The sequence below is a fragment of the Indicator indicator genome, chromosome 3 (assembly GCF_027791375.1).
Source record: "Indicator indicator isolate 239-I01 chromosome 3, UM_Iind_1.1, whole genome shotgun sequence".
NCBI lineage: Eukaryota > Metazoa > Chordata > Aves > Piciformes > Indicatoridae > Indicator > Indicator indicator.
In genome coordinates, this window is record NC_072012.1 from 24,129,827 (window position 1) to 24,151,911 (window position 22,085).

A 22,085-nucleotide genomic window follows, 5' to 3' on the forward strand; every position below is an offset into this window, starting at 1 on the left:
TGGCTTTGGGCCCCAGCACTCAAGGCAGTAGGATCTGCTGGTCTGCGCAAGGAGCTCCGCGGAGCGGCGGTGCAGCCTGTATCCCCGGAGCTACGTGACTTAGTACGGCTTCGGCGGGCTCTGCCCTGCGCCCGTTCCTTGGCTCCACTCTTCAGCCGGGTCCGGCAGCGAAGGGCCAGGGGCGCGCCGCTCCCACCAAACCGCGCGGGCGGGGACCTATTTTCCTTGTTCTCATAGATCCTTACTATTATTGCCATTGCTTATTCCTTCCCACTCCCCACAACCTCCCAGTAGCAGTTACGGCTCCCCAGGACTACCGTTGCCTAGGGCCGCGGCGGCGGGCCGCGCATGACCGCCGAGGCGGCGAGCATGCGCGCAAGCAGGGCGGGCGGGGCGCCGCCGCTGCTCCCGCGGCTCGGACTCCCATCGGCCTGTGCTTGCCGCCGCTGCCGGGGCGTCGGTGGCGGAGCGAAGCGAGCCCGCTTGGGACTACTCGCGGGCTGCCATGGTCAGCGAAGCGGGTGCCGAGCAGGGCGCTACTGCTCACCTTTCTTCTCCGGCCTCGCCCGCGGCGCTGGGTAACGGCGAGAGAAGCAAGAGGTAGGGGTGGGCGGAGGCGAGGCGGGCGGCGCGGCCTGTCCCCGTCCCACGGTTGCCCGGTGCTTGGCTGCCGGCCTGCGACCGCCTCCGCGCAACCGCGGCTGCCAGGAGCGCTGCGGCCCTCTCAGGCATGTGGGTACTGAGCTGCTGGACGCCTCCCTGGGCTTCTCTCGGCACGTGCAGCCGCGCCGGGGTCGGTGCCGGCTGCGAGACCCCCAGGAGGGGATTTAGCTGTGGGTCCTCGCCGTGGGTGTGAGAGTTCAGACGCACCAGCGCCGGTAACGGCTTCTTTTCCAAGTTTTTCTAGTAAGCGAAAACTACGTAAGCCGCTCAGGTGGGGTCTGGATTGCGGTTGCTTCAAGCGGGCGCTCTGGTCTGGAGTTTACGGTTTGCTTTTTGCCTTTTTATTTAAAGCTTGTAATACTTTATTTATTTGTTTGTTTGTTTATTTATTTAACGCAGTTGCCTCTTGGGTTTGTAACCATATTACTTGTGTAGTCAGTTGTATACTTCGTGTTTCTGAAGTGCGTGTACTGAGATGAGCAAAGGGAAAGGTATATCAGATATTTAACTCTCTTGTAATGGAAGGAGGAGTCTGTATGTGAATTTAAAGAAACGAATGAACAATTGGGTAGTTATATCTGGATTACAAACATCTGCATACTTACTGGTGCAGGGTGATTTAGAAAGTTTCGTAGTGAAGTACTCTCATATTCTCGAGGTTTAGTTTGTCCCTCTTAATGGCATGCTCCTACACATGTGATAGCAGAGAAGACACAACAAAATGCAGCGGTGCTGAGTTGACTTCGTTGCTGTCGATGAGGGATAGCAGGCAACCCAGTCTCGTGTTTTCTCTATGCTAATAAATGTTACGGCCTCAATCATTGTGTCCAGGCAGCTGCTTTGCCGTATCTGTGCTCAAGTTTTCAAACTTTTTCTTAAGCTACTCTGAGTGGAGCTGAGATAATTCTTTAAGACACAATCATATAGTACAGTAAGGACAGGACCTTGCTTCCCTCATTGTTTTTTTTCAATTAAAATGTTTTTTTTTGCTATTTGATGCTGTATAACCAAATTTTTGTTCCTGCATTCATCCTGTCTGCCCACATTAACTGTGGTTTCTTCGAATATTCATCCCCATATGAAATCATTGTGTTGGTCAGTGCAGGTTGATTTGACTGATGCTCCCACCAGGTACAGAATCTGTATCTTTTCACTGAGGCCTGATGCAAAGTTTTGTAGTGGGGAAATTGCAAGCATAAGTAGTGATTCTTCACATTCTTCCAGTAATGCCTATTGCTTTATTATTGCAGCAGGCAGGAGCAGAACAGGGAACAGCTTTTGAGTAATTTCACTAGGACACACTGGAAACTTGATGTGCTTTTGAAAGAGAAGATCAGTTAACAGGTTTTTTTACAAGACGTTGATGAGGAGTGTCTCACATGCAGCATGCCTTGACTTTAAAAAGGGGGTGATAATATGACATTCTCACAATAAAGTGAATGCAGGATGTTTTTTGTAGCTTCAGAAATTCTGGGCAAAGTGCAGGGTTTCCTCAGAAGGAAAGTATTAGTGCTGACGTGTTAAAACATGCACCGTATTGGCAGGACCAGGTTGTGAGCATATTTGTGTGGTTTGGAAACAGTTTAAGACCGTATTTCCTGTGCAGGCTGCTTTTCTCCACACCTTGCTGTTTAATGTATTATCAGTTCCAAGTGGAGCAGAGATCTTGTCATGGACAAAAAGGCTTCTCAAGGGTAGAGCTAGGGTTTGATACTTAATTTGCTTTGAGAGGCTTTTCTGTAGGGGAAAACAATGCTGTTTGTCCTATGACCATAAAATTCTAAAACTGTATAGCAGCCTATTAGCTATTCCTAGCTAAATCAGTGACATCCATGCATTGCCAAGTCTGTTTAACAATCTTCAGTTTCGTTTCCTTGAGTTTTATTTCTTTGATTTAAACTTCATTATATTCAATACCAGTAAGAATTTGAGAAAGAAATTAATCATAGTAATTAAATGGTGAATGTGCTGGATGTGACTGGAATATAAGCAGCAGTGTCCAGGCTGATTTTAACAGTTTGGTTGAATTGAGAATGAGTAGCCAGTTTGTTTTTCTTGAAGACGTATATCTTACATTTTAACTGCCTTGTTATTATTTTGTTATTATAGCCAGTCAGTTTGAACAGTACTGCTTGAGCCTTTTATTCACCATGATTTATTCTGAAAATAGAGGGAATATATGAAGGAGGAGGTGGAGGAGTGTTCTGAAGATGAGGCGACTGAATCGGAAGAAAACCTTGAATTTGATGAAAGAATTGGATGCTTTTCCAAAGGTCCCTGAAAGCTATGTGGAGACTTCAGCAAGCGGAGGCACAGGTAGGCCTTATTGAGAAGTTTGGCGTGCTCTGGGAATAGAAACTTCAACAAGAGGAAGGCAGACACTGGCGTTCATTTGAAGTGAGCCAAAATTGGTTTCTGATTGCTTTTCTGGACTGACAGAACTCATTTCCTTCAAGTAAAGACACAGTATCTTATCCAAATTGATGCATTCATCACTTATCCTAAGGGAGATTTTTGTGTAAAATTGAGACTCAAGCCAGTGTCCAGTTTCACTTATTTGAAAACTTAAAACCAATTGCAAATGAATGTGCCCTGATCCAAGGCTGTAACAAAACTTTCTCGTTTGTTGTCTCACTAACCCCTTTTTTCAGTGCCAGGTTTCTGGGTGAGACTGTGTCAGCATGAGCTGAAATGCAAGTGGGGTTCAACTCTGCTTTCATAGAAGAGAAAATCATTATCCAGAGGTGTCTAAGAGCTGGCTGAATTAAGCATCAGGATGAAGAGCAGGTTTCTGAAGCTTTTTGCCTTGGAAATGTGGTTGATTTTAAGACTAAGGAAAGCCCTCTGGAGAGCTAAACATTTTACTTAAGGGCATGTGCTTGTACTGTCCTTATTAGTCTCTTGACCTTCTCTCAAAAAGCTGTAGTTGTAAGAAGTACCTTTTCTGTATGTATCTGTACAGAAAATTATGGCCTTTAAGTTGGATTAGAGGTAGCCTGATCTGGCAATAGTGACATCATCTACAGAAATATTGGAATTGCTTGCAGTTAGAGAGGAGTCTGCTAGCAGTTAGTTTGAAATGGAGGCCCTAAAGCACTCTCATGTGATTGAAACTAAATTGAATAAAAAGTACAAGGACCAATTGCAATCTACAGATAAGCCTTTGAAGTTATTATGCCAGTTAGAATTGTAGAATCATAGTAGATATCACAAGGATCTGTGTCACTTCACAATTCCTGAATTGCACTGTTAATAATTAAACGATTATGATATATAAAATAATTTGTAAGAGCTGATTAAATAGCTCTGTTAATGTTAGTCCACTTCCTGAGAAAGCAAGTTGGTTTTTTATAAGTTACAAAAAACCAATAAATGCTTAAAAATTCCTTTCTTTGTAGTATAGCACCGTCCTTCATGAGAATTTCACTTCGTCGAAGAGTGCCTTAAGGATTTCTCAACAGTAGAAGTTACTTTAGCATTCTTTGGTTTATCTCAGTAACCTTATAAATTGCAATGTAGGATTGTCATCCTCTGTGCTGTTATAAAATCCAAATATGGTATTCCCATTACATTCAGGTTTATAGTGGTAGGCTTACTTTGTGGTGTGATAGGGATGCAGAATGTACCAAGACTCTGTTCTTGGTCTTTCAACACCTTCAAACCCATTGCAAAAGAAAAGCCTCTGAAACAGGCTGAAACTCTGGCTCTGGGGCTGAGAGAGCCTTCAGAAAAGAGGATCTGTCTTTGGAATTCTGCAAGAATTTCCTATTCAGATATACAAATACCTTTGTTCAGAATTATACAGAAAGCAGATATGGTTCTGATTGTTTCCTTTTGACTTTGCATAGACAGTATGGCTCCAGCTTTCCTATTGCATAGATAGGATGAGTCTGGTCTATGGGCTCTGAAGGGAAGTTGATAGCCAGAGTAATAAACTGTTCTTGTTTTCACAGTATGCATTGATGTGAAGGTTTTCATATATATATGATCATTACATAGCTTCAGTTGAAAGCTGGAACTTGAAATGTTGCTGATCAGTGCTACAGTCAATGCTGCAGCCAGTGGTTTTTGTTATGATCCCATATGACAAAGCTTTTATGCCCCTGCTGCCACCTCTAGAGTATAGACTACTGTAGTCAGTTGAATCCTATTGACAGTGGGCTTATATTTCTCAGCTTGCCTTTCGCAGACTCCATGTAAGTACTCTGCAGAATGCAAACGGAAGTCATATGTTCTTAATAAGCTGTGCATATCACTGCTGTGCTCCATATCTGTTACTGTGTGTCTGACTGCATGCAGCAGAATGATCTTCCCTTGACATTTTGTAACTTTGCAAATGAAATGAATAAGCTGCTTTGGAGGTCAGTGAGGCACATACATCGTTAAAATATATCAATTAGTTTTCTTCCTAAAAATAACTTCATATCAGTTCTTCTCTTATTTTGCTGTTGATAAAATGGAGAACTGCATGTTGTCTAATGCCAGAAGGAGGGTTGTTTCATTGTCAAAGTGGGAGACCTGTCCTGCATCTAGAAGAAAGTAATTAGGACACCTCTTTCTAACAGGATAGTGCCTATTATTTCTCTTGTCTGCTAGCTTCTTGGCTCTAAAGCTAGATCTAAAAAAAAAATGTTATGAAAACTTAGATCATAGGCAAATGGAGGCTTGAAGGGACTTAAAGGTGTACCACCTTCTTCTTTCATGGTTGAATTTAAGATGGGAGTTTTCCTAGACCATCCCTGACATCTAGACATCCCTGCCTGCTTTATGGGCATTTTGTCTGTGGAGGAGGATCTAGCCTGTTCATTAATCTTCTGTGTAGGGATTTCACAGTCTCCCCATCATTCTGTTGTTTGGTTGTACTTAATATAAAAAGTTCTTCCTTGATGCAGAGGTAGGGCTTGTTCTTTTACTATGTAAAAGCAAACACTGTAGATATGAAAACGTTTAAGAGCAGCTTATGGATTTATAAATCAAAGATACTATTGTACTAGTAATGTTCAGATTCTGGAATGTTAGAATTTTTTTTCTACTTATGTTTCTGAATAATAATTCTCACAAGCTAAACTTCTTTTTTTTTTTCTTTTGACCACTCAGTTTCTCTGATAGCATTTACAACAATAGCTTTCCTGACTATAATGGAGTTCACAGTATATCAGGACACATGGATGAAATATGAATATGAAGTAGACAAGGATTTTACCAGGTAATTTTCATTCATTATAATTCTTTTTAAAGTTAAGTTGTCTGCATTTCAAGACAGAGTAGATTTAAAATGTTTGTGTGACTTGCAAGCAATTTATAATTGAAAAATTAAGTAAAAGAACTTGATTTTTCTTCTGTTGATCGATTTGGGACTTTTCTTTTCTGGAATCATTGAAGAAAAGAAATTGAGATTTCTGCAATGAAGAAGTGAAAATAGTAGTTTTTTTGGTGGAGTCATCTGAAGAGTCACTTGCTAACACTTCAGATGTCATTGTAAAGTGTAACTCCACATCAGCTGTGTAAACCCACCACTGTGCATGATGCTCACTCCAGTTTATACAGTTAGTACATTGCATTTTTCACTGTGTTGCTATCACACGGGAAGAAGAATCTAGTGGTTGGGAGATACCCTAATGCAGGTTTTCCAGTGTGATTGTGGACTAATCACTCAGCTTGCATTTCTGTGACAGTTCAAACCAATGTATTTGTATTAGTTGAAATGGTTTTCTCTTGTCTGCTGTCCATATCTGATTCCTAGCTGGGCCAGCGTTGAACTCTTTCTGTGATCTGTTTGTGGTCAGAGGAGTTCCCAGAAGCAGCCCCCTGGGGGTGATAGGACTGCAACTGTAGTGAGGGGAATTTATGCATTATAGTTTAAATGACTTCTGTGAAACTAATATGAAATCTGATAGGAGATGCCCAGAATACTGGGGGATGCTACACAATCAGAATTATGGTGTGATGGACTTTCTTGGGGTGTTTTGTTTGTTTTCTCCCGAGTGGGAGAATAGGATGAAGACCTGGACATGACATTTTGCTATTATAATATGGGAATGTTTTTGACACAAGAACTTTTTCCAAAAGCAGTGCTAGCAAAAGAAATAATCCTTATTGTTGGCAGCATTTTTTGGGAGCTAGTTCTAACAACTTCTGAGCCAAATCCTGAGTGTCCCTGTCCTGAGGAATTCTGATTAGGACTGGAAATAGAGTGGCCTATCTTAAGGACAATACAGGATGAAGGCGCTCAAACATTTACTGTTTCAAATTTGTAACTTCTGCATCGTTGTGATCTGCTGCATTTTGTGAGATTTAGTTGCACTGTTGTGCCAAAAAGGTCTGCCAGACTTGGGCTAGTAATATTTTAAAGAAGTTTCTTAGACGTTTCATAGTAAAATTCAACAGGGAAATCTGATGCTTTATCTCTTAAGTTATAGTGGTCATCATCATTTTAATAATTAAAAATCTGTCTTTATTCACTCAAATTTTAAACAGCTTAAGTCTGTATTTGTCAAGGTAAATTTTATTTGACTGTTTCTGCAAGTAATCGGAATTTTAGTAACGTATCCCTTGATTCTGGTACTCAATGTTTCTTACAAGATTTTTGCCTTTTGTTTTCTTTCCAGTAAGTTAAGAATCAATATTGATATTACAGTTGCCATGAGGTGTCAATGTAAGTATCCCATCAGTGAAAGTTTTGAAACACTTTAAAAGGCTTTTCAAAGTGTGCTTTTGCTTGTAATATACTTGGATATTGTTCAGAATATTCTAGCAGTAAGATTTTTTTTTTTCTGAATATTGATGGTATGTAGCGATGCTGATGGCATATGGCTCACTGAAGGAATTGGTAGGAGTTGTGAAGAGAAGTATTTATGCTATTCATGCATCTTGCAGAACTTCACTTTGTCTGTCAGCAAAAAAAAAAAAATATGCTATTGCAATCTTTCTCTAGCTGGAATATTCTAAAAGCTCATTGTGAAGCACTACTCAACAGCAGGAATTTTTCACAACTTTCATGAGCTAGATCTATTGTTTAACATTACTGGAACCATCAGGTAATTTCATCCTCCTGATGAACAAATGTATGGATACCTTTCTCTTTAAAGACAATGCTTAGTATTCTTTTAACATCGTTTAGGTTATGAACCATTATTTGTATGGACTAGTTTTGGCTGACAGAGTATTGCTTCTAACAGGAATGCAAGCAAATCTCAGATTCACTTTTTTTGGGTAGGTTAAACCTTGCATTAATTGTATGATACATCACTACCATATAATTTGTGTTTGTCTCACAAATATTAATTCACAAGTTGTCTCTTCTAACTCTTAAAATGAATTTTTGTTTCCAGTTACCTTCCATTGAATATTAAAAAATCGAAATTCAGATTTTCATTTATTTTTTAATTTGAGAAAGAAAACATCCTCTGTGTTTTGAGTGGTTTTGGTTTGAATTCAGTGTTTATGAATAGGAAAAAGTATGCATAGCAGTGCCTAAAAACTTGTATGAGTGGTTCATGTAACATCTCTCAAGGTGTTACAGCAGTGAGAAGGTACTGTGACTCTGAAAAGTTTATTTCTGTTCACTATGCCTCTGTTGATGATATGCTGGTATGATACATTGAAAAAACAGATTCTGTAGTTTCTCCTTCCCTCCCAGTAATCCAAATTTGTTTTAATTTTCATTTTGAATTTGTTAACGAGGAAACAGTAACTAAAAATTTGCCGCTGTACTGTGAAACTTAATTTCAGCTTGAACATTTCTGTTGGTTTGTTGATAATTATTTGTGCAACTCTATTTTTCTCCCTGTTTATAATAGATGTAGGGGCTGATGTTTTGGATTTAGCAGAAACAATGGTTGCCTCTGCAGATGGGCTGATCTATGAACCAGTAAGTTGATTCATAGCTTTTGTCTGATCCTTGAGTGAGATGTGCAGTCAATTATCTCAGAAATCAGCTAAAGAAAAAGGCTAGCATTGGGGTATTTGTGTGTCATACTTTGCAAATACAGTAAAAACCCAGTAGATTTCCGAATTAGCACTTCTTAACAAATTTGTGATTTCTACAGCTAGTGATTTTTACATGTGCAAATTCTAGGGGTAAATGAACAGTATTTGATAAAGAAGGAAAGCTTTCAGAGCTCTCCAAAAAGAGAATTCATGTAACCACATTTTAACTAGAATAATACTATGATTCTGAAAAAGGGAAGGAAGTCACCATGGTATCCTTATAGCAATGAATGGCATTAAACATTGTAAATTAGGTGAGTGTGCTTTTAATTTCTGTATTGTGAACTGAAGGCTTTGGAACTGTGTACATCTATGCTTTTGAAGTGCTTTTCCTTGTATAATACAGTAAGCTTTGAAGTAATTATTCTGTGTGAAATTTATCATGTACAGAAAACCTATGAGAGAATGTAACTTCCTGCTAAAATACCTACATTGTCTAATAACTGAACCATTTTCTGAAATATAACAATTTTGTCCAAATTCCTAGTCATGTATGAGCAGGAGGAGATTGCTGAAAGAAAGGACTTTCTCAGGAAGGGGCAGCGGCTTTGTTCTCCTTGGAACGCTCCCTTTTTGTGTCTGGACAGTCATCTCTGTGCTGCTGTAGCTGCTGCATGCTAGAAGTTACCCTAGTGATTATAAACTTAGAAAGAGGAAACTCTGTGCTTGATTTCTTGGACTAGCTCTGGGTGTGAAAATGGATTGCATTTGGATTTACTGTCAGTAGTAACAATACGTAGATTTGAATTCAATGCATAGATCCTATAGATGACATTCTTGTGCTGATTGAAGTATAGGCGGTGTAGTACTTGTCTTAAAAGAAGCACTCAATGCCTTGAAATAATCTGTACCTGTACCCTTGTCTTTCATAGATTACTTCTCTGCTTAGCCTGTGTTAGTCTAAGACTATGAGAGCAGAGACTGCTGATTCAGGTTTCAAGAGCTTTAGCAGAAGATGCCAAAGTTATAAATACAAACAAGTGAATAATTCTGGGGAGGAAGAGACAGAAATTTCAGTGCTTGAACAGTAAACGCGTTATTTAAAGTGCGAAGTCATTTCATAAACTCCAGTATATGGTACCAAGTGTGAAGTTGATTGTAATACCACGTCTCTGCCCACACCCCAGTTCTCTTCTGATTTTCATGGATGGGACTTCAGTGTTTCCTGCATGTTTTATTAGATGTTCTGTTTTTGTTTCAGGTAGTATTTGATCTCAGCCCACAACAAAAAGAATGGCAAAGGTAAAGCACTGAGAAGCATGCCTAGGGTTTGTATTATTTGTACTGGAAGTGAACTTCGAGGTACACCAGAGTAACATGACAGAACTGTATTTGGTATAACACCTTCTGCTTAAACCTGTCAAAATATATATTCTTTCCTTGTGATTTGAGGTATCTGTCATGAAAAAAACTTGCTTTGGACTTACTTGTGGAATTTGGGTCATGCAGTTGCAAGCTAAGATGTATGTGATTGTTCAAATATGTTTCCAAACCTATGTGTGGTAGCACATGTAAATTAGATGTAGGCTTAGTATCTAAATGTAAAAGCTGAGCCATAGTAACAAATGGGCATGTTCTGGTGAAAGCAGATGAGTTTAAATCTTTCATGTAACGGAACTGACACACCGTTTACACTGGCATAGCTTGGCTATGTGTCTCGTGTTACGCTGATAGTCTTGTAATAAAACCTGAAGCGTATCTGGGAGTCTAGCTACTTTCAGTATTTTCATAAGACACTGCTGTGAACACCAGAGCTTTTAAGCTTTGTATGAAGCACCATTCTCAAAGTTTAATTTAACATTTTAACACTGACACGAACCTTGCTAACTTCTCAATTTATAGGCTGCAAATGAAGCTGATAATTAATTGTGAACATAAGTTTTGTTTTACTGTTGCATGCTTTCACACTTGTCTGTGTAATCTTTAGGGTGCTGCAGCTAATTCAGAGTAGGCTGCAGGAAGAACACTCTCTTCAAGACGTGATCTTCAAAAGTGCTTTTAAAAGTGCTTCTACAGCACTGCCACCACGGTAAGGAAAATTGGGATGTTGTGTCATTCCCTCCTTCCCCTGACTTAAGTGGACTTCACATTTTATTATAGTTATATCATCCTGTCCCCTCCCTCTTCCACCCCAGAAAGTGGGGTTATGAAGACATTACTGCTTTTTATTCCATTTTAAAGTTTTATACTTGATACTTGCTTTGAAGAGCTGCTGTTGTGTGAAAAAGTTGGGTTTCCAACCCGGAGAAGGTTTCCAGGTTTTTATGTGTGTATGTATACACACCTTTTTCTCTCAATTTTATCTGATACTTCCTTCTTAGTGTGAACTAGTAATGCCAAAGCAATACTAAACAAGAGTATTTTTTTTAAGTGAAAGTGTATCTTTCTGTCCAGCAACTTCTAAAAACAGTCCTGCTATTGGTGGCGTTATGGCTTCGAATGACACAGCTTTTGAATAAAGATGTGATCTGTTAGTACATGCTCTGGTTGAATACAGCACTGCTGAAATTACGTGGAGAAAACTTGCTGTTCACACTATTCTAACCACCCAAGAAATGCTGAGACCCTCGTGGAAGCTTGGTCTGCCTAAATGCAAAAGAGTTGAAATTCCTTTCCTTATAACAAACAAGCAAAAATACCGTACACAAGCAAGTCATAAATAAACACTGTAAATGCTGTATGTACTTTACATGTTGTAGTCCCTCTTTTTGAGGACTAAATATGTCTTTTCTTTGTAAGGCAAGGCTGAAGAGGGCTCAATTTTTTTTTTTTTTTCTCATTTAGTTGATGTCTTCAGATTCATTAAGTACTTCTATGCCTCTGTGATAAATATGGTATTTATGCTTGAGATGCTTTTTAAAAAAAAAATTTTTTTCATCTGCCTCTGAGGAGCAGATTTGGAAAACCTGTGTTGTTGACATCCCAACAAGTGTAAGAGAAAGGTTTCATAGAAAATAAATGTTGAAAGCTCTTGCTGCGTTGTTGTTAATGTGACTAATATATTTAATTTTGTTCATTGTAGCATTAAAAATTTTCCAACAAGACATTTTTGATGGAAATAATTTGAAAAAAAAAAATCCTCTGGGCAGCAAGATGTACTTAAGATTTCTGTTAATGTGCTCTGGAATCATAAGTTGGCCTTGTAGGCCAGATCTCTGAATAAAAGTCTGAATTAAAGGTTATTGGTTTCATCAGACTGGTCTTTATTAGTTCCCTCCCTTCCACCAGCCTGGAAGATTATGGTAAGGAGAGGTCATCATGCTATATCTTTGTTAGGAAAAAGGAATAACTGTACTGCTGTTATTTCTGTTAGAGAGTGAATATTCTGAAGTAGTCTTTATGTTGTTTTTGTTTAAACAGGGAAGATAATTCATTACAGTCTCCAGATGCATGCAGAATTCATGGTCATCTCTATGTCAATAAAGTGGCAGGGAATTTTCACATAACTGTGGGCAAGTATGTTCTGTTCACTTCCTGAGAATAAAAGCATTTTACATTGCGTTCAGTGCATGCATGTGTGTGTGTATGCTTTTATACTTTTGAATTAATGACTGTCAGCATTATTTTACACGTGGTATCTTCTCTTGCACAGTTAAGAACAAGTTTCATTATAAGTTACTGTAACAATGCAGTGCAATGCATTGTTGCAAGCAGTGTAGTGGTTAGGAATTCCAGTGTCTTACAGGATGAAAACTATTGAAAGGAAGTCCCGTGTAAGTGTATGATGTGGAGTGGACTGCTTGTACTTGCCTCCATTCCTTGGGCCTGTTCAAAATTCTCCTGTTAGTATGCAGTTCACTTAACACAGATGGAGTGTAGATTTGTGGCGTTTCAGTGCTGAGGTAACATTATAGAGCCAGAGTTAGGGAGCTAAATGCCAGAGCATCTTGATTTGCAGAGACACTTTCTGATATGCTTTGGCAATTGTATTAGCTTACATACACTACGTGCAAACATGCAACTTTTCTCTGTGTTCATCTCTGCTGTCCTCGCTTGTCTTCCAGCCACAATCAGTACTTTCTAATTCATCCACATGTAATCCCAACTGCTGTCTTTGTGTGGATATGTCTCTGAATGTCGCTTCTTTTTGCTCTTATACCTCCACTCTAATTTGCCCTTCGATGTCCAATTTCTTTAACCTTTTCAGAGCTAATCATTTCAGCTTTTCATCTGTACAGCTATCACTTCTCTTTTCCTGTCTCTAATTCTGCAGCCCTGAAAAATCTTCTGCTTTCCTTTGCTTCCTTTTGCTCATCATTGCATTGCATTTCTGCTAAGTTGCTCTTTCTCTTCTCATATGTTTTGTTGTTTTTTTGTAAATTCCTTTTCTTACTGTCTGCCTTTGTACCTTGTTAAATAGTGTGGGCATTTACTGTGGTCCTGTCTTGACTGATCTCAGTCTTTCTTCACCTTCTGTTTGTCTGAAAATGTACATGCATTTGGTAATGATTTTAATTTAAGTTCTTAAGTAGGGAAAGTCTCCTGAATTACTAGCTGGACTGGTAGGCACAAAGTGTGCTTCAGAGACTCTTTTACTTTCCGGTGCTTCACTTTTCTCCCCTTCTTCACACTGTGACCAGCTTCTGCATTGTACAGGTCTGCAAACAAGTGTCCAGACCTGAAATTAACTTTGGCTAGGGAGCAAATACAGAGTATAGTTAACTTGTTTAGCCATAGAACAAGTATGGTGAAGTTTCCATTAGTCATTTGAGCAGTTCTGCAGATTGTCGTGTGGTAGGCCTTGGTGGTAGCCTTCTAGTAGCCTAGTGACTTGATGTAGTTTTGACCTTTCTAAAGAATCAAAACATTTTCATGTTTTCATTAATCTAATGTTCCTGTACTTTGTACTCAGCTGTAATAAAAATGTCATTTAAATATATATATATATATGTGTGTGTAATGTATATGTATAAAAGAATTTATTGAAATTGAGAGGAAGAAGTAATTTTTCTGTGTAGCCCTGCTGAGGAAAATTGTGAGTTTCGTGGATTCATAAAACATACCTTGCTTTCTTTAGGGCGATACCACACCCTCGAGGCCATGCACATTTGGCAGCCCTTGTAAGCCATGATTGTAAGTTGTTTGGGTTTTTTTTCCCTATCATCTCTATACAAATGAATCTCTTAATTCAGACGTTAATATAGGTTCCTTTTGGAAAGGTGTTCTAGCTGGGCAATTGCATTGCAGAAATAAATGGAAGAATATTTTTGCAGTGTTATGACTCATAATGCCTTACTTTTCTATGTTTAACACTGCTAGTATTATCTTTAGGTTGCTTCTCTAGTAATAACACAGGAATCTCAAATTATTTTGTAGCATAGATAACCATATGAAATTCCTGTATCTCAGTCCAAACTATGTATTTCTTGCAAAATCTGTTTTTACAAGGTAAAAAAATTCTGACCTTTGTCCTTAGAAACTTCATTTTTAGGTTATGAGTCTAGATACCAAATGTATGTTGCTGCTGTACTTAATGTGGGGGAAAGGTGACTTACTGTGGAAAATGAACTTGATGTTGGTTACACCTCCAAATGTCAACACAAGCATATAATATTACAGAGCTTTAATACCCTTTCAACATTATGCAGTATAGTAATATGGTAATTGCCTTATTCTTCTTCTGTACATTTAATTTATGAAATTGAGTCTTTTTAATACATGCACGAACCTGAACTGTAAGATAACTGCAGTAATTGGCCAACTAGAAAATTCCTGTAATGAAATTTTAACTCTCTTCAGCTCCAGGGTTGATTCAGAATTATAATTTGATTTAAAAGTTCTTTTCTAGAGAAATTTAATTTCTTTGTTAAATCCATTGGATTCTAGTTTTGTTTAAAACATGCACATAGATGTATTGGTGTAGTCACAGGCACAAATCCAATGAAAGGCTCGCCAATATTAGAAATGTTCAAACCAAAGTATTTTTCTGTGTGAGAAGTGAATGCATCTTTTCCTCTGAGAAGAGTACAAGTCTCATGGTTTAAAAATGTTGTTTCATTCCTTCGTGTTGTCTTTCAGCCTATAACTTCTCTCATAGAATAGATCATTTGTCATTTGGAGAGCTTATTCCAGGAATTATTAATCCTTTGGATGGAACAGAAAAAATAGCATCAGATCGTAAGTGTTGAGTGTAAAAGCATCTTGGGTTTTGTATTTTTCCAATAATTACATGTACATATTACCATGTTTCATGAATGTTTTACAAATAGCATGTCCTGCAAATTCGGTAGCAAGCAGTGCACTGGTCAGTTATCTACACGGCATGTTAAATGGACAGTTTCTTTTTAATATCAGTATTGCTGTCCTTTGCTGTTTCATGTTTCATTTGCAGTTTTCTCTAGGTAACTGTTCTGTTGAAGTTTCAGTATGTCTGAACGTACCGCAAAATAATTTTGTGGCAATATTGTGCAGTAGTGATTCATAGATCTGATTGTTGTTATAATGGGGCAAAATAAGTCTGATTTGGTTTAAAAAAATAGCATCAAGAGTCTTGGCTTCTGTCCCTGCAGTTGGTTTGTCACTTCCACAGTACGTTTTGTGAGACTGCTACAGGAAGGGTTTGTGTATCCCTTTGTTTCCTCATCTGTAAATAAAGGAATATAGTAACCTACTTTACAGAACTACCTATGCCTCATTCTCTTCAGAGCAATTTTCAGATCCTTCTAAAGCTGCTGTTGTCTTGAAGTCAGTCAGTCTGGCTTTTCCAGCCAGAATGGTTTTGTGCAGTTGAAACAGATTGCTCTGGTATGTCAGTGTTGGTTCTCTTAGGGAACTGCAGGAAGAGAGAGCAATCTTAGACCCATAAGCATGCCAGTGGCCATAGAAAGATTCTCTAGAGATCTGTCTAATCAAGAGAAACCTCATAGCCAGTTTAGAAGGGCTTTCAGCGTTCTATACGTAATTAAATGGCTAAAATCTATTCAAACCACTATCGAGATGTCATGCAAAATGTGACCATGTGAAACTTGTTCAGCTCTAGTGTGCTGGAAAACACTATGCACTTCATTTGAGTGTCCTGACCTTAATGAATATTTCCATTACATGGGTAAGACATCAGTTTCGCTGAGTAGAAATGTGACATAGGCCTTGCCCGTGGAAACTAACTATTCGTGCAGTTAGTGCTTCAGTCTTGGCAGTGCTGGGATTCATTGAGGAATGTCCCCAGTGTAAATGATTTATCTGATTAATTTTTTAACGTGTTGTTTGATTTATTTGTATATGTCTCGAATGATCTTTGACTCTGTACTTAATTCAACAGTGAGATCTATTTTCTTCTAGACAACCAAATGTTTCAATATTTTATCACAGTTGTGCCAACTAAGCTCCATACATACAAAATTTCAGCAGAAACTCATCAATTTTCAGTGACAGAAAGGGTAAGTAGAAGAGAAAAAATTAACAGTGATAGTTCTTAACAAAAGCTCAAATGTGAAAACAGAGACTTAGTTGTACCTTGGTCTGAAAACTCTTCTAGCGTGAAGGGCCTTTTTGTAGAATGTTACAGTGCAGTAGATTTATCTATAAATAATATAATGCTGCTGGTAAAATATGTAGGGTTGGTGACACATGCATTAGTGTTTTGCAACTGTAAATCTGGAGTCTGATACTAGAACTAACCATTGATACCTAGTAGTTTCCATTTCAGTGGATGCTAATAATGGTGGTGATGAAATCCTGCAAGCTTTAGGTCTGTAGTCTTGTGTGTAGCTTTACAAGAAAATTAAGCTACCTTCCTCTTTTTTATCCATATGGGAAGCAAATAAAAAAATGCAGCTCACTGGAATGTCATCAGCTAGGTTGTGGGGCATTAGAAATGGAAGCAAAGGTAGTTTATATGAGAAACTTATTACAGAAAAAGCATCCGTGTCTCTCAGCTGTCTTGTTTTAATCTTTGTTAAACCACCAACCTTATTCTCCAAACTTACAGAGCTTCCATTTTGGAGCTTGGACAGGCTTCTAAGAAAGTAGTTAATTACAGCATAGTACATGGGTAAATCATAAGGTGCTGATTCTAAAGGCTGCTGTAAATAAGAAAAAGGCCTTATGTGTATCAGTTGCATGTCTCATTTCCAGACACTGAACTCTGTTTTGATCTTTTATTCAAAAGCCAAAGAAAAAAATCTTTGTGAAAAGTTTAATTAGAAATGACAGATCAAGAGACGAGACGAAAACCTTGAGTTGAAAGAGAATTCAGAGATTAGGATGACAGTTCACTGTAATACAGTTTGTAATGTTCTCTAAGGGAGAAAAGTCTTGATTTCTTCACAATTCCATGCTATGCTTCTGAAAAATAAATGGCTGGGGGAAGTAATGTAGAAGTGATACCTTGGGGTTCAGTTTGGGCCATGCAGATTGCTGAATGGAGAGGTTTGCTCTAAAACTCATGAAAGCTGGAGTAGAGAGGGGAAGGAAGAGGCATTGCATAAAGCAATATACTCCCATCTCCTGCTGGTCTATTAGTCTGCTTTGTGTTTTCTCTGCACAAACTCTGCAACAACTAAGGCATGCCTTAAACTTCTGGACATCAGTCAACTGCTTATCTTATTCCTTATTCCATTTTTGCCCCCATATTTTATTAATTTTCTCTTGTGCTGTGAAAATGGTTTCTGTCCATTAACTGTGCAGTCTTTGCGCTTTGGGTTTTTTTGTGGGGGTGTATTTTTTGTGAAAGTTGAAACAGTCTCAGGTTGCTTGGGAAAAAAGCGGGAGGACAGCGTAGGTGAAGTGGTATTACATCCTTGCTTGTTCTTCCTGTTTCAACAGGTATCCCTGTTGCCTGTAAAGCTTGTTTGTCTTTGGAAACCAAAAACCCCTAGCGGATGAGCTGGGAAAGCCTGTTAAGAACAGTTAACACTGAACAACTTAGCAGGCTTGTTTTGTAAGGGTAGGCACGTATGCAGACCTGGAAAAAGATGGTCAGCTAGCCATGGCTACAGTGAGGCTTAATTGCCAGTGGTGAACAAACTGGGAAACGAGTTCGAAAGGTGTGGGCAGAATCATCTCCACTGCTGCTGATGTTTGAGATACTGTGTTTATCTGTGTTAAGAAGATATAAGTCTTCACTGATAAGTAGCCCTGCATCAGATATCTCAGATATTTTCAGCAACCACCTGTTAAATCTTCTGCAGCAGTAGAAGCTAGAAGCAGACCAAAATGGTTTGCTCTTGAGGGTGGAGTTCTGGGCATTTTGCTTAATTTTGTATTCTTTTTTCACCAATTTAGGGAAACAATAGACGGGAAACAAAACATTTTTTGTGCCTTCCCAATGGCAAGGTTCTGTTTGACTACCTTCAGTCTTCTCTTCCTTCTTAGTATGCCTGAGCATCCATACAGTAGTGCTTAATGTTGTCAATGCCCTCAAAATACAGAAAGCATTCATTTTGTGGGTTGGGTTTTTTGGTCTTTTTTGACCATTGCAAAATTTGTGTGACCTGGTATTATTATTTTGGCATCCTTTTTACTTCAGTTTGATGGCAAAAGAAGCAATATGGCCTGTGCCAATGGTAGCTGACTGGAGAAGTTGCCTAGTGTGTATTTTCCAAAATACTATTTTGCCTTTTATTTTGTACTGTGTTCTGCATGGGTTTTGAGCACAGACCATTAAACCTATAGGTGAAACGGAACTGTGATACTTTGTTTTTTTGTCCAGCCTTGCTTGCCTGTCTTCTCTACTCTTACTAGCCTAGACATAGTGGAGTTTGTCTTCAGTCAGTTATCTTCTCTTTTTCTGCCCCTTTTATATTTTCATCCAGACTTCTCTGGCAGTGGATTTACCAGCACTGTTCACAAAAGACAAAATGATAGCCAACTTCAGAAAGAAACATACAGTTGCACTGAGTTTGTTGGGTTTGTTTCTTTTTTTTTTTCCCTCCTGAATCCTTTTATAAAAAAGGGGAAATTCATAGCAGTCTCTGCAGTCTTTTGGTTTGAGAATTTATGCAAATAAGAAGAAACTATAGAATTTCTTGTACTAGGGCTTGGACATCCAATCTGTTTAGAGTAATGGAGAGTTTGTTACTATTTTTATTGAGGTGTATTTCTTGCTTTGTGACTGTCTGAAATGACCTGACTGACATAAATTTGAGGTTTGATACTGGTTCTCAGTTTTCAGACCCCAGGAATGTTGGGTTTAATGAATTAATTTATTTATTTCTTCCCATCAAATAATGGATTATGGCATATGTGTATGTATCCACTGAGGGGAGAAAATGGCATTGGTCTAATTTGACTTAAGGTTCTGAAATTGATTTATGGTGTGCTCTAGTTTAGGGTCTTCCCTGATACTTTTAAGAGGCAGCAATTACATGTGAATGGCATGTGAATTCACACATATGCTCCAAGGAAGGAAAATGATGAAGTCTAGTGAGTCTTAGACACAATATCTAGATTTATATGCATCCTTCGAAAAAATTGCTATAGCTAAGGCTGTTCAGAAACTTAAATGTCACCTGAAGGTCTCATCCTGATTTAAGTGATTGACAATAGTGCATAAAGCAGAAAGAGTTGGAGCACCGTATTAAACCAGTGCACTCACCTGAGTTCACAAGCTAGACTGGCTGTGGCACTTATCCTCACAGTTGCCAAAAAACCCCTAATTATAAACAACCTTGTTTAAGGGACTGTGTAAGTAAATCTTGAGAGGATAGTACCAGAGCCTGATATGTAAACATTGATATGCAGCACAGAAGACCAGTGACCAGGAAAGTAAATTGTTATTTAATGATGCTTGACTTTCAGAAGGTACTGGCCAAAGTTACCTTGATGTTTTCTGGTCTTCCATTGATTGCTGACTCTGATTAAGTAGATTTTTGTCATCGCATCTATTGTTTTCCTTGTGACTAATAAGAAATGACTAACTTGTGTTACTCTTCTTTCAGGAAAGAGTAATTAACCATGCAGCTGGCAGCCATGGAGTATCAGGAATATTCATGAAATATGATATCAGTTCACTTATGGTGACAGTGACAGAAGAACACATGCCTTTTTGGCAGTTCTTAGTGAGGCTCTGTGGCATTATTGGGGGAATATTTTCAACTACAGGTAGCTATCAGTGCCTTTCCTCATAAATTCTACCAGGATTTTTTTTTTTTTTTTGGCATGCTGATCAGGGGAGTCCTGAACCTCTGGCATGTCAATGACCTTTGGAGGTCCCTTCCTGCCTGGACCATTCTGTGATTCTATGATTTGTGTGCAGTGAGTGAAAACTATGGATTTTTGGGTTCCTGGTGTGCTGTTTCTGTTACTCTGAGAACCTGTTGTTTCCTTTTTGTTAACTGTAGCATAGTTTATTTACTTTTAGAAGCACAAAGAGATGTACATAAATTTATGTACATACGTACACACATATACTTTATACATTCTGCTTCTTACAGTTGGGATCAGTGCTGAATCAGTGCTAAATCAGTGCCAAAAGTTGAGATAGAAATTACTTCAGGTAGAAATTTTATCTGAAGTAATTGGGAAGATTTTCCTTGTTTAACTTGTAAATGTACTTCAAGATTTGCTCCTTCAAAGAAAATAAAGTAACCTGAAAAAACTTGAATCACTTATTACTTAAGACTTGGCTTTCACTTGAAGAGAGCATAGCAAAGAGACCCTCAAGTAAAACCACTCTTTTAAAACATATTTCAGTCCCACAGAACATATTTTCACCCACGAAGGCTGGGCAGAGGCACTTAAATTTGCTTGGATAGCTTTGGTTTTGCTTTTATTGATTCATTTCAGAATGTTAGGATTCCCCGTCCTTGATGTTTCCTTTTCTATGTTTGTTTCTAAATGTTTTACGTAGCTGTTTACTGCACTGTAACCGCTTTATTGTGTAGAGTTTTCTTGTCATAGTTGTGTAAATACTATAGTTTTCTACTCGTAACAGTTTCAATCTTCTTTGACATTGCAGGAATTTTACATGGCTTTGGAAGATTTGTAGCAGAAATTATATTTTGCCGTTTCAGATTGGGCTCTCACAGATCCACATCAGTAAGAAAAACTTTCTCTAAGTATTAAACAAGCGGTACAGCTGCCTGAGAATGAATAATAAGGACAACGTAGGGACTGGGTCCCAACAGAATTTAAGATGCTTGTGATAAACCTTCCCCTTGACATACGTATGAGTGGAGATCAAACATCTTTTAAAAATAGTTGGAAAACCTAACACATAAGGAAGCAAGGTGTTTTTTAAGAAGCTGGATTAATCACAGAAGCACAGAATGTTAGGGGCTGGAAGGGACCTCAAAAGATACCTAGTCCAATCCCCCTGCCAGAGCAGGGTCACAACAGGAACACATACAGGTGGGTTTTGAATATCTCCAGAGAAGGAGGCTAAAGAACCTCTCTGGGCAGCCTGTTCCAGTGTTCTGTTACCCTCACAGTGAAAAGGTTTTTCTTTATGTTCACCTGGAACCTCCTCTACTCCAGCTTGCACCCATTGTCCTGTCATTGGACATCACTGAGTAGAGCTTGGCTCCTTCCTCCTGACACTTGCCCTCATGTATCTATAAACATTAATGAGGTCTCCCCTGGGCTAAAGAGACCAAGCTCCATTGGCGTTTCCTCATAAGGAAACAGTGTCTTAGAATTTCTCTGCTAGATTTTTTTCATTGTCCTTACTATATTGTTTTTATTGTTACATTGCTGTAAAAATTACCTATTTTCCCAGGCCTCATCATATCTCACTCACACACTCTTCTGCTTGGCCTGCTGGCCAAAGAAGAGGCACTGCCCACATCATCAGGGGTTCAGTGTTGCTAGTGATGAGCTTGTAGGCTACTGCCAAGCAGCATGAAAGAGCTGAGCAGTCTTTATATTTCCCTTCATTGGGCATCAGTAGGATTGCTCCTCTAGCAACTTTTTATTTTACTTTTACTTTACTTTTGTTTTTCCCATCAAAGACTGTAGGTAGCCTTTAAGACTTCTGCCTTTCTCTCACATTTGGTTGAAGTTTTCCAGCTGGCAAGGTTATGTGAGTGGGGAGTGAGGAGGGAAGGCACATGGATTTGTGTAATCTTTGTTTCAGAGACCAGGCAAAAGGCATACAAGTAATAAGAATAAAGAGGTGTGTGTCTGGGGGTGGGAAAGGGGTGATTCCATTTCTGGACAAGCCATTAATAACACTTTGGTTTTTTTTGACTAGGTCCCACTTCCTGATGGCCACACAAGCAACCACTTACCTCTAATTACAGACAATAGTATGCATTAGCCTCCTGAGAAAACTTTTTCTTCCTGCCTGATAGAGAAGACACTTTTTTTTTTTAATAATAAAAAAAAACATTGTGCAATATGCTGAGACAGTGCTGATGTGCAGCAAAAAAATGAAGCTTGTAGGAAAAAACCCAACAGAACAATTTGTGTACAATTTTTTTGTCTAAGTGCACATGGAGTTACAGGAGGTTGTGAGACCAGTGAGGTGGACCATCTTCTGGAGGTTAAAGGAGCGT

General features: G+C 38.8%; 1 protein-coding gene across 1 annotated transcript; it reads left to right on the forward strand.

The window, feature by feature from the left end:
* The first annotated feature begins 516 nt into the window (after positions 1 to 516).
* Positions 517 to 21,880, forward strand: ERGIC2 (ERGIC and golgi 2). Its single transcript, XM_054399451.1, has 14 exons — positions 517 to 600; positions 2,834 to 2,979; positions 5,761 to 5,869; positions 7,272 to 7,318; positions 8,463 to 8,533; positions 9,854 to 9,894; positions 10,580 to 10,681; positions 12,013 to 12,108; positions 13,670 to 13,725; positions 14,671 to 14,769; positions 15,931 to 16,028; positions 19,530 to 19,692; positions 20,549 to 20,628; positions 21,782 to 21,880. Exons 2-14 carry the CDS (start codon positions 2,874 to 2,876, stop codon positions 21,845 to 21,847), a joined length of 1,134 nt encoding a protein of 377 aa, XP_054255426.1. The 5' UTR covers positions 517 to 600; positions 2,834 to 2,873; the 3' UTR covers positions 21,848 to 21,880.
* Positions 21,881 to 22,085: the final 205 nt, after the last annotated feature.